This window comes from Scomber scombrus, chromosome 19 (genome assembly GCF_963691925.1).
Source record: "Scomber scombrus chromosome 19, fScoSco1.1, whole genome shotgun sequence".
NCBI lineage: Eukaryota > Metazoa > Chordata > Actinopteri > Scombriformes > Scombridae > Scomber > Scomber scombrus.
In genome coordinates this window covers 27019619-27032949 of record NC_084988.1, presented here as the reverse complement: position 1 = coordinate 27032949, position 13331 = coordinate 27019619, and the positions used below count along the sequence as shown (strand labels likewise).

The following is a 13331-nucleotide window of genomic DNA, read 5'->3' as shown; positions in this document are numbered from 1 at the left end:
GTGTGTGTGTGTGTGTGTGTGTGTGTGTGTGTGTGTGTGTGTTTGTGTGTGTGGTTATGAGAAAGCAGCAGTACAGGAAACACTATAAATGTTGTAGGTGATGTTGATTTTTATAACTGATTAGCTATAGTTTTCATATCTGGCAACTCATAAAAACAGCGCCCCCCCACTCAAAAAATCCCCACTACACCACTGACAACAAAGTCATTTAGTAATATGTTTTCATCACTTGTTAATTAATCCTCCAACTTGATCATGGTGTGTCCCTTTAGGTGGTGAACAAAAAGAAACTCTCAACAGTGGAATTACAAAAACAGAAATGATTCCAAACACACCTACTCGCACATTGATCTCTGTGACAGGTGAGATATAATGTTGTTTGGGCATGCCATATGATACAGTGCCTCAACAAAAAACTGTGTAAACTGTTACTGTTGTATGTGTATCACTGACAATGACTTCACTAGTTGTGCAGGACCTTTACATGTTTGTTTCTTCTAGTGGATCTGTAATGGTTTGGTTTCTGTGTGTGTGTGTGTGTGTGTGTGTGCATGCAGGGAGAGAGCAAGTAGGTGCACTGGTGGAGAATGCCATTGGTGGGAAGTCAATGGGTAGTCTGATCGTCCAGCCCTCAGGCTGTGGAGAGCAGAATTTGGCCAAAATGACCCTGCCTGTCATCGCGACCACGTATTTGGACAAAACCAACAAGTGGGAAGCTGTGGGCTTTACTAAGCGTAATGAAGCTCTTCAACACATCAAAACTGGTGGGCAATCATAGATACAACAAATAACACTTAAATCTCTGAGTTGGATTTTATATTTCTGATTTTGGCAGGGCTTGAATCAAAAATGCATGCTGCCCCTGCCCCACAGATCTGGGACAGGAACACTCAGAATATGGGTTAAATGCAACACATAGACTACAGCAGTTTTCACTGGGACAATCAACAATATTTGAAAAGTGCCATAATTGCAGAAAAGAAAACATGAATGTAAATGATTTAACGAGGCTCCTCATATTGAGATCCATTGGATAAAATGAACTGAATGGCCATCAGAGAAAAGGTTGTGTATTTTGGTTGTGTCCAGGCTACGATAACCAGCTTAACTACCGTAAGGAAGATGGTTCTTTTGCTGTGTGGCCCGATGCAGCTAGTACCACCTGGTGAGGCATCAAACATTCATGAACGCATATGCAAATGTTTGCTCATCCTCCTTTTACTGAGATTTTGACTTTGTGAGGATCTATTTTATGTGACAATAAATTAAAGTACACTTTTACACCCTCTCCTCTCCTCTCTAAGGCTGACAGCATATGTTGCCAAGGTGTTTGCCATAGCTCACAGTATGGCGGGAATAGGAAGTCACGTGATCTGTGACGCTGTCAAGTTTCTGATTCTCCGTGCACAGCTACCTGATGGCAGGTTTAGAGAAGTTGGACGAGTGTACCATGGACAGATGACTGTACGTGCACTAATTTCAGTTCGATCAGTCTTCAATTGATGCTAAAACATTTGCTAATCACATCACTATGATCTTGCATTACATGAACAAATAGATGTTTATTCTGCTGATATTGATGATAATGATGTTCCAACAACTGTGTGTATGTGTAGGGTGATGTTCAGGGTGCAGATTCAGATGCCTCCATGACAGCTTTCTGCCTCATTGCTATGCAGGAGTCACGCACGCTATGTGTTACCACAGTTTATGTGAGTACCTCACCATTAACATCTTTTTCCCTCAGCAGGTTTATTTTTTCATTCACTGACTCCTGTTACGGTTTAGCTCTTTGGACCAACTAAGCAGAACACAGCCACAGATAAGCCAACTCGGTTGAACAGAGTTTATTGAGAATTTGGGTTCGAGCTTAGATTCTGATTTGGGCGGAGTGGATGTTGGAGAATGGGACCAGGAAACTGAACAGCTTGCTCCAGAGCTTGAGGGTTTGATGGCTGGTTGGGTGTAGCAGGAGAGCGACCGGGCAGATAAGGTGGATCACATGGATAAACGGACGATCTGGTGATGAATGGGATGAAGAACCGGTCTTAAATACTGCAGCAGCATGTTGAGTGGTTGAGGTGATTGAAACCAGGTGCGGAGACAAACAGGCAAGGGAGGAACCAGGGAGGCCACGCCCAACACACACACACAGAGACAAACAAACACAGAGGGGAGGGGAGAGACAAAAGAGATTCCCTAACAAATCCAAATGTATAATGAGCTAAAACAAGCTTTCTGTAGTCACTGAATCACTATTAAACCATTGACAAATAGCCCCCTTAGTTACTGTTGCTAAGCCTGTGAGGCTTTCCATTCTTGCATGGCACAAAATTAGTTTACAGTACTCAATGTAGCACTAGGAAAACTCATTTCTAGATGCCCAGTGAGTGATGTGTTTGTTCTGTACGATTTTCTGGGTGTTTTCTGTAGTGTAAGCTTCAAGAAATCCAATAAAGAGCAGGACAGGCTGTCTAAAATCAAGTTTCTAGGTTTGGCTTATTAATTATTAGCTCTTTTGCATATCTGCTGCCACTGTAGTTAGAAATCTAGTTAGACAGACATGCAAACAATCACATGTTACCATACAGCAGATACGGACAGGCTTCATTCTTTTTCTCTTGTGTTCATGTGTACCATTACTAACCCACACCTCAACATTAACCTACTCAGTAACTTAGTAACTAGGCTCAGTAGGGATCTTAAGGCAAAGAAGATGGTAAGAAAGTTAACAATCCAGACTTATCCCAGGTTCCAATACTGCTCTAACATATAGACTGGATACTGAAAATGAATGAGTTGCTGTCTTCTCCCCTATTTTAAAGTATTTTGTGTTCACATTTCTTCTGTCTGCCTGTTCTTCTACCTCCTTCCCTCACCTTCCCCTACTTTACAGAGTATGCCAGACAGTATAGCCAAAGCTGTTGCCTACCTGGAAAATCGTCTGCCTAGTCTCACCAACCCATATGCTGTTGCCATGACATCATATGCCCTGGCCAATGAAAACAAACTGAACCAGGAGATACTCTTCAAGTTTGCTTCCCCAGGTGGTGTCACATAACATCATGTTAAACATATTCAGAAACAGCATCTATAGATTTAATGTTATGGCAGATACAGGAATATCAGTGAACACATTAGACACAAGTATTCAGATCCAAGAAATGCTGTTGTCTAAGAATACTCCAAATAAAATACTCCAAACTATAATAATACTACTACAAGTAATAGTATTAATTAAACTGTTATTTAAGTAAAAGTACAGAAATATTATCAGCTAAATATACTATAGACTGGCTTCTTCTAGAGTGTAATATGATGATAGTATTTTACATTGTTTTTATTACTAAGTACATGTAAGGATATTTTAATGTTGTAGTTTGATTCATCAATGTTGAACCAATTTTATATACTTTGGGTTGGTAGTAGTAGTAATAGTGCAGCATCATAATCATATAATTATATGTTTATTATTATTAATAATAATAATAATTTTGGGGCTGACTTAGGAGCACATGGGCTCCTTTGTCTGCTGAAAGGCACCAAATGGAATCAGGGAAGCCTGATTTGAGTTTTCCTTTGCCCCTCAAACAAAAGGAAAGGGCGCCAGAAGGGCCCCCTCAGACCTTTCCCCCCAGGACTAGGGTCAAATCACCCTGAACTCCACCCCCCATGAACCACTTTGATTCTCGCCCCTCATTGGCTGTGAAACACCCAATGTCACTTCCAGTCTGCTGACGTCATGCAAATCTTCAAAAGGGAGGGGGTTGGGGGGGGTCAAGTGATTGTGATTTGGAGGTATACGACAGTCCCCGTTTTGGGTGACCTGTCCCCGGACAAAGCTGTCCCCGAAAAATGTCCACGATTTTGAAAAATGTGCGCAGACCCAAACACCAGTTATTACGGTACCCATTTAACACATCGCGAGAGAAGACGTCGTATGACGTCGAACGTTATCAGGACGTACGACCAGACGCAGCAGCATCAACAACAACAATCTAGAGGCGGCAAAAAGTAAAGAAAAGACCAGCGGTCATAAAAGGTATGTTGTGTATGAACTTATTTATTTTGTGTGAATTGGCAGTAGACTTGGCTGTGTGTGTGTGTGAAGTGATGTAATGTTAAAGTAAGTATGATTGTTTATCTGAACTGAAGACCTAACGTAACGTTATAAAAGTCAGTGAACGTTAAACATTATGACAATGTTTTCATATCTGTCATTAGTGACGCTGTAACGTTAACGTTAGCATGAGATTGCCAGGTGATGACATTGTATGTGGCTCTGTTTTGGAAGAGGGGGAGGTGGAAGACTGCTTTGGTAGCATATGATTTTCTTGTAGGCATAGGGACATGAGACTCTGTTAAAAATAATAATAATCAATGGTTGATAGTTGTGTGTGTTAGGCTAACTTCTGTATTTTGTGTCGGGCTGTGTGGGTAACTAATGACTGTAGTAGTTATAAATGCAGACCATCTGATTAGCTGATGCCCTGAGTCATGTATAATATTAATATACTCATATGTTTTGACTTGGTAATTATTATTAATAACATATTGATGATATTTACTAGCTACTGGTCTGGCAGCTGTCTTTGCACATGACACTTAACTTTGGAAGTGAGATGTTTTTTCTCATGTATTGCATTTGTGTTTTTGACACTGCTGCGCGCTACTGATACATGATATTTGTGGGTGCTGATATTTTGATTTATTAACCTGGTCCTTTTGTGTAATAAAAGCTGGTTAAAATACATGAAAAAGTACTTGTCCCCATTTTTTATTTCATAATGATAATATTTTATGATTTTTCACCGCCGCATTGAAAATGTCCCCAATTTTCATTTCAGAAATCTGGTCATCTTAACCTACGAGCGCGAGAGCACCTGATTGTGAGGGGACTGAAGGTAAGTTAAAGTTGGTGCAAGCTTACGACATTAGCTTTTCGTGCTAGCTAGCTTTTCGAGCCTGATTAGTAGGGCTGTCCGGATAGTTTAAGCGTTTTTTTTTTTTCACCGTCAATTATCTCTGTCAGCCACCATGTCGAGCTAAGCTAACTTATTTTTATATATATATATATTGTGCACTTGAAGGAAAAAACCCTCATAGAATGATGAATAGCTGATGTTATTGGAAGGGAAGTATGTAATGTTAACGTAAGAGCAAAGTGTGAACAACCACTGTTTTATCAATTGGGCTAAACTAGAAGTTAACCCTAACATTAACAATGTTTTTTCCAGGATGAGTGTGTTAGGAGAGAAGGATTCTGCCAGTGTCAAACAACTGGATTCAGGGATATAGTGCAGCTGGAACTGGTCTTGGCTGAAACTTAAGGGCAAAATCATAGTGAAAGGAGAAGAGGTCTCATTTAATCTGGAAGATGTGTTCAGGAAGATCAGTAAGCAGGGATTTGCACGCTGCATTCTGTGTCAGAAAGACATAAACTATGCAAACAAGGGCAGCCATGCACTGCAGGCACACTGTCAAACAGAAGTCCACAAGAAGAAGGTGCAGGTCATAGCATCAACACACAGTGTAGTCAGCACCTTTCTTCCAAGCAGAGAGACAGCATCAACAAGCCAGGGTCCTGCATGCCGCGGACCAGAAATAATCAGGCAGCAGTGCCAGGCAAAGATCCCTGTACCAATTGTGCACTGTATAGCAAATGCAGAGGTAGGTGTAGGTCTGTTAGTCAGCACAGGCAGCATAGGCATTGAAAAAACTACCAGCGCAGGCCACTGGCAGCATCATCACCACCTAAACATGGAATACACTAGCTTTACATTAATTACATATTTTTTGTTCTAGGCAATGGTCCTTGGAATGATGGCAGAGCATTCTGTCCCATTTGCTATAGCTCCAGTAATTGTGGAGCTCGCCCAGACCCTTGCCCTGGACAAAGTGGCTTTGCAGGGAATAGAGCTGTCAAGAACTGCAGCATCATGTAAAATGATCCACGGTTTAGGTATTTATATATATTTTTTCTTACCTATTATTTCAGTGTTTCAATGTCCATTTTAGTTAAAGCTAGGGTTGGCGATCCTGGAAAAATGGTTCTAGCAGGCTACATTTTGAAAATACACAAATCAAAAGTCCCAGCCCCTTTACTCAGACTGCTCCTGAAGCCACGCCTTCTGGGACCTGGGTGAAGGGGGAGAGAGACGGCAGCTTGATTGAGCAGAACTAGACATGAAGGCATCTGATTTTTTGCTCTCGGTGCGAAAAGCATGGATTGGTCAGAGTTTTGTCAGTCCTGCAGCTGCCACAGAGGTCTGATTATTTTCATTCCTTCTTCTGAATAATAATGTAATGTATAATGTATTGATTACTCTGAAGGTAGAAGGACCATTTCACCCAGTATAACAAAACGTGTTTCTGAACAGGATTACCAACCCTAACTTTAACTGCACACACAAAAATGGTTCCTAAAACTATCATGTTGCTATATATACAGCTATGTTGCTAGAATTACCTGTTGTATAATTTATAGTGTACCAATTACATTATGCATGTGACAACACAAATCTGTCTGACTTTGTGCAGGGCGGACCTACTCTGAGAGAACCTTTTCAAACATGAGAAGATTTCCCTTTTCTTTAAATTTGGACGAGAGCACATCAAACAATAACAAAAAGGTTGGTCTCATATTTTATTATAGCCATCAAAGTCCTTGTGTTTTTGCTTCAGTGTGTGCCCTGTAAAATGTTGCATGACAATTAAACCTTTTGATTTTGAAGGTCCTCTCCATGCTCGTTTTCTATTATCATGCGGACTTGAGGAAGGTGATGGTGGAGCATTTGGGGTCCTTGGAGGTCGTGAAGGTGAATGCTGCTTCTCTGGAGAAGGTGCTGTGCGAGTTCTTTGACAACTTTGACAACATCCCATGGAAAAACCTTGTCAGTATGCTGATGGATTCGTGTGCTGTGATGAGGGGCAGCAAGACCGGTGTTGAGACCAGGATTCACCAATACTGTCCAACACTGCTTGATATTGATGGGGACCCCTGTCATCATATTCACAACGCGGCAAAGAAGTTTTCAAACCCCTTTGACAGCTACCTGGAGAAGCTGTTCAGTGATCTCCAGGTTGACCACCAGTGGTGTCCAGACCAGGTAAACAAATGCCAAGCACATTTGAGAGTACAGCAATTTGGTGCCCTCTTAAGCACTCACAGTAGCACACTCCACCCTTGTGAATTTGGTATAACCTGAATTTGTCAGCTCTAGTCTAGATCATGGATCATCTGTGCCATACTGTGTTAAAACTATGGAATGTGTTGAATGTCTGTATGTGTCTTTCAAAACCTTTCTGTCTTTTGTCAGGTGATGTACCTTAAGGAGATATCTCTGATTCTCAATCTCCCCGCCTCTAGCCCCCAGAGGGGCTTCGTTCCTCATCGATGGCTGTCTGCATATGATGCTTGCATGGCAACCCATGCCATGATTCCTGCATACAAAGTGCTCTACTATGGCTACCTCTCCACTGCGGATAAGGAGCTATATAGAGAGCATTTGGAACTGATGTACACCAAGTACAATGTTAATCAGGTGGCAAGAGCCAGAATCAAGGTGGTTCAGGAGGAACTCAACCGCAAAGGTGATGAGACTTGATGTTACAATCCCTTAAAATAATTAGCACTTTTATTTGTGATGAAGTTATTAATGAGGAGAAACATTTACTGTTACACTTATAGTAATTCATCTTTCACAGGCATGACTCCGCAAGGCCGTGAGAGAAAAAAGAGGGTCTGTCAGAAGCTGTGGCATGAGGAGACGACAACAGTTCTACAGCTCAGCATCTACATGGGTGTTCTGGCTATTCTCAAGGAGTATGTCATGGTTTTCCAGGTGGGCGTTATTTGTGTTTGGAATTACTGCAACTGTTGATTGCACCTGCATGCACATCCAATGTTGGCAATCAATTTCATAAGAATTTGTTTTACATACACAGGGTAGCCAGACCTTGGTTCACAAACTCCATGACCGGCAGCTTGAGTTGTTCCTGGCCTTCCTGGCTTGCTTCGTGAAGGCCGAACACTTTACTCAGGTAATTAACTCCTCCTTACACCCACTCTGTCTACATTAGTTTTATTGTTTTATCCTTATTTCTACTTTTCTGTTGTCTATACTAAAAGTTGATTGTTTCCTGTTTTTGTAAAGCAACCTTGGGTCTTTTGAAAGGCACTAAAATTATTATTGTCATTAATTACTTCCATTACACAGCTGTCTCTCAGGGCTCTCAGAGAGATGGTGCTGGAGGATGCCATGCTGCTGCCATCCAGGGAGGTTTACGTGGGACATTCAGGAGCCAGAAACCAAATCATGCTGTAAGTACCCTGCATAACCTGCATGATTTTTTTTGAGACTGAAGATCTGAGATCTGAAGGAGTTTGCTTGTGGTTATAAAAGAGTCTCATGTGGATGAATCTACCACATCACAATAATACATTTCCAAAGTAATTTGCCTAAAACTGCTCACAAAAAACTTATTCGGGAGCCCAGATAAGCATTTTTATGACAATATGCGTCATGGGAAATGCTGTCTTCATTCTGGCAAAACGTGAAAGTTGGTCTTCGGTGTTCGGACACGTGCAGGTTTGGTTAAACAAAAGAGTGCCCAAAATGAGGTTCCAATGGAAAAATCACACAATGTTTATTAACAACAAAATACCTCGTAGTGGCAGGCAGGACACAAACCGACACAAACTGTTTGCCTTGGACCAGCAACACCTGACGCTGATTGTCCTCGGTTTAAATCACCCCTGTGACCCGAAGTGCGTGACGCCATTTTCGGTGTCACCGGAGGTTACCACAATAAAACCTGCCACGTAGAAACACCAAAATATAGCTAAAATGGCTCCTAAATTCCTCATAGGCCCCTTTAAAGTAATGATCAGTTTCTGGTGTTTTGTTTCAGCTGTTGGTGCCATTCCTGGCTGACGTCAGGAAAGCCTACATCACCACTGCAGTGTACCTCCTGAAGAAACTCCCATTGGCCAGTCCAACTTTGACACCCCTTGCTGCTCTGGACCCTCTTCTGAGAGGCCACTCGCAGGCAACCATCCATCTAAAGAGGTAAGAAAAAAATTGAAAGTTTTTTGCCATATAACCAGGTAATTTGGGATTTTTGTTACCTCATGTCCTTACACTGACTTTAAGTTCTCATCTATTTTTTGGCAGGCTGAGTGTTATGCTAAAGCACCTCTTGCCAGCAGACCAGGATATCCACAGAGAACTTGTGCGGTTCAGTGTTGACCTGACCCTCCCCAGTTTCAAGGAGGGAGAGAGCATGGTGGAGTGGTGTGGTCATGTCTTTGACAAGCCAGACAAGTACCCCTCCCTGAATGCGATGGTTAAATGCTGCCTCTCCATCTTTCACAGACCAAGAGTAGAGTCTTCTTTTAGTTTGATGAATGATGTAATTGACAAAAGGAGTGGCAACATGAATGTATCAACATTTAATGCAATCCAGACGGTCAAGTACACCCTTAAGTCCAGGGAGAAAACAGCTGTGCCGTTCTTCAGAAGGGAGGATGTGAAGTTTGGCGAGGTGGACCGAACACTCTGCAAGAACATTAACTTTGCAGCAGCCACATACAAACGCCAGCAGAAGATACATCAGGAAGAGAAGCAGCAGCAGCAGAGCAAGTATGGCTCCAAAGTAACTGGCAGTGCTCAGCAGACCAAAATGCAGACGGCTGAAGAAGAGAAGAGGGCAAGGCTGAGACATGCAGCAAAACAACGCAGGCGTGCCTTGGAGACACTGGTCCAGGCCAAGAAGAAAAAATAAATAATTATAATAATTAGGGCTGGGACTTTAACGCGTTAATTAAGATTAATTAATTACACAATAATTAATGCGTTAAAAAATGGACACATTTTAATCACACTTATTTTTGCACCGCGGAACGCTTCTCACTGGATGAGTTTCAGGCGGACCGATTATACTGGAGCACCAACTAGCGTAGTTCAGACAACAACAAACCACAGTGAACATGAACAAAGTAGCTGATGAGACCGCTTTGGTTGGCCCCGTGGATGGAAGTGTCGATAAGAGCATGGTTGTGTGCAAGCTATGCAACAAGGAATTCGCATATCACCGCAGCACATCGATCCTCAAGTATCACCTCAATGCAAAACATATAGCAGCTAGCATGGACGCTAGTGGGGTAGCTAGCTAATTTCTGAAATACTATATTTTCTAAATATGCTATTGCTACACTTAATGGCAAAAATTGCACTGGTCTGTTGGACTTGAACAAAAATAAACAATATTTTTGTTGCTTAAGCTTATGTATTCAGTCATTATTCAATCGTATACTAAAAATCCATGTGAAAGAAATTACTTCTCACTGTTCTCAGGTCAAATATTTAAATGCGATTAAAATGCGATTAATTTCGATTAATTAATTACAAAGCCTCTAATTAATTAGATACATTTTTTTAATCGAGTCCCGGCCCTAATAATAATTGCATTATTAAATTTGTTGTCATTCTCAGTTGTCAGTCTCATTTCTTCTAAGCATAATGTGACCATGTATAGATCATTTATTATACACTCATACCGTCTTTTAGTTCTGCTTGAAATTCCTCTCAAAATTTTCTTCCGGGCGAGCATGCCCCCAGACCCCCTAGAGGGCTCGTATCCTTCTCACCTTTTTCACCCATGACCCGTTTTCATGCCTGTGTTTCTGTACCCTACTAGGGCAAGGAAGCAAGTCGCTCTGTCAATTTAACATGTCAGATAGCATAGTCACAAACCCCATTGTGCCTCGCAAATCCCTGTGGTCTGAGCAGCTGCTAAAGCCTGATTTATGCTTCTGCGTCGGAATGACGGCGTAGCTACGCAGAGCTCTCTGCGTCAACGCGGACCCCTACGCCGTAACCTGACGTGCACCTCCAAAAAATCCTAACTACGCGTAACGGCAACGCGGACCGCAAGGGCTGTGATTGGTCCGCTCAAAACATCAGTTCCTCCGGTAGTTGCTTTTTCTGGTCTTTCTTCCTGCAACACCGCCATTATTATTAATAATGAAGAAATGGTATGTGTTTTCTGTTATTAGCGCACATAACGCACATAGCGCAATGCTACATGCTACTGTGACCAACAAACAACAAAAAAAAACATGCTACTGTGACCGGAAGATAAACAAGGATACGGATATGACGACTCTGAAACCACACACACCCCCTACCATGGCGGTGAATTGCAGAGCAACGTGTTCCCTCGACGCAGAACTTCAAAAGGTCAACGATGGCGTCGGGCCGACGGCGTAGCCACAGCGTTGTTCCGACGCAGAAGCATAACTCGATCTTTAGTTTGCTTCATGATCGCGACTCTACCTCTAAATCAGTTACGATGCTTGTGGGTTTAGAAGGGAATATTTATTGTAACGCCATTGCGAGTGAGAGTGAGCTGCTTTGTCAGTTAAGAGATCAGACAACGCGCACACAGCCTCACGTTGTGCCGCACGTTGTTTGTGGACAAAGCCGCCATTACTAACCACATACACACGTACACCCATTCACATCCCGTATAGTTGTTGGTGAGGTAACGCAGGATAAAGCTAAGCTACATTCTAAGGGACCTCATCCTCACATGCTGTGTTTGGGAGCATTGACCATGAGTTGGCGCCATCTCGCCATTTTTGTCTAGCAGAAACGACCCCGTATCCATCGCCCCTCCTGTTTCTCTTTCACACACACACACACATACACACCTGCCTGTTTGTACAGATTTACTCATACACAACTGTGGTTTAGTGTTTGCCTGGCGAAAACCCTATTGAAATTCGTTCATGCCCCAACGTGCAAGTGACCCCAAAGTGCAAGTGACCCCAATGTAATCAAGTAATCAAGTAATCATGTGGTATGGAAGACCCCCGGGGAAAAATGCTTTATTGAAATTGTAATGTTTATTAGGGCCCGAGCACTGACAAGTCAGTGAGGGACCTATTGTTTTTGCCAAGATTCTTATTAGGGCCCGAGCACTGACAAGTCAGTGAGGGACCTATTGCTATTGCCAAGATTCTTATTATTATTTTTCACGTTCTTATGCCGCCAAATGAATCGCATTTTTGGCAGCCTGAACACACATGAAAACTCATGAAATTCTGCACATACGTCGCAGCTGGTGAAAATTTATTTAATTTAACGTGATTGGACGCAAGCGTGGTAAGGGGACTCGCTAGCGCCCCCTAACGTCGGGTCATGTGACCACAAATCTTCTCGGATCGCCATGAAATTTAAATATGTTACAGCTCTCATCGGATCAATGGGAAATTAATTTTTTGGAATTTTTTTACCAAACAGGAAGTTGACCACGCGGCGTGGCGTGCACCGATTTTCATTTTTCGAACACCGCTTTGAGGACTTTATGATGTTCACAGAATCATGAAACCTGCCACGTAGGTTTCAAATCATGAGCTCTTTCATCTGATACCACATTTGCCCAATATTTTGCCCCAACAGCTCAGTAGCGCCCCCTAATGCGTTTTCCCACTTAAGATGTACTGACAAACTCTAAAACTCACCAAATTGGACACACTCATCAAGACTCACGAATATTATTTTTTGGTATGACCGCAACCTTTTAAGTGCCAAAATGACTCTACAGCGCCCCCTAGAACATTAAAAGTTGAAGCCCCGCCTTCTACATGCACGTACATGAACTAAATTTAGGATTCATATATATCATGACCAGACGCACAAAAAAGCCTCTTGGACCCATACCCTAAGTCCAACAGGAAGTCGGCCATCTTGGATCACAGGTGCATTTTTGTCACCATTTTCCCCATTTCCAGGCCTCGTACTTTAACGAACTCCTCCTGCAGTTTTGACTCCACAGACTTCAGATTGGAACTGTATCATCCTCAGACCTTGATGATGTAAACTTGACGACAGATTTTTCCTACGTTATACCAGGTGGGCGTGGCAGTCGTTTGTTTGTATAAACAAACAACTCCTTATAACTCCTCCATACATTGTCAGATGTTAATACATGCACTGCGTAAAATGTCACACCTGGTAACGCCATTTCAATTTCAACATCATTGGGGGTGGGTGTGGCAAGGGGTCTCCATAGCGCCCCCTAACAGCAGGTCATGTGACCACAAACTTTGTCTGATCTTCGTGAAATTTACAGGACTCATAGCACTCATGGGTAAACCCACAAATTATTTTTTTCAAAATTTTCGCTCTAACAGGAAGTGAGTTATTGTGCATTTCCTGCGTCAATTTTCCAATTTTCCCTCTGCGTTTAGAGGACTTTCCCGTCTTCACAGAATCACCAAATTGCCCACATAGGTTCACACTCAGGCGCACTTTAATTTGAGA

At 42.3% G+C, this 13331-nt stretch overlaps 1 protein-coding gene across 1 annotated transcript in view; it reads left to right on the top strand.

Annotated features, from left to right (window-relative positions):
• LOC134001360 (complement C3-like) overlaps positions 1-13331 on the top strand; it is a 44173-nt gene that overhangs the window by 20668 nt on the left and 10174 nt on the right. The window contains exons 24-29 of the mRNA XM_062440934.1: positions 273-362; positions 558-764; positions 1090-1165; positions 1305-1464; positions 1629-1712; positions 2897-3047. Coding sequence (XP_062296918.1) covers positions 273-362; positions 558-764; positions 1090-1165; positions 1305-1464; positions 1629-1712; positions 2897-3047 — 768 coding nt within the window. The remainder of the gene's footprint in view (positions 1-272; positions 363-557; positions 765-1089; positions 1166-1304; positions 1465-1628; positions 1713-2896; positions 3048-13331) is intronic.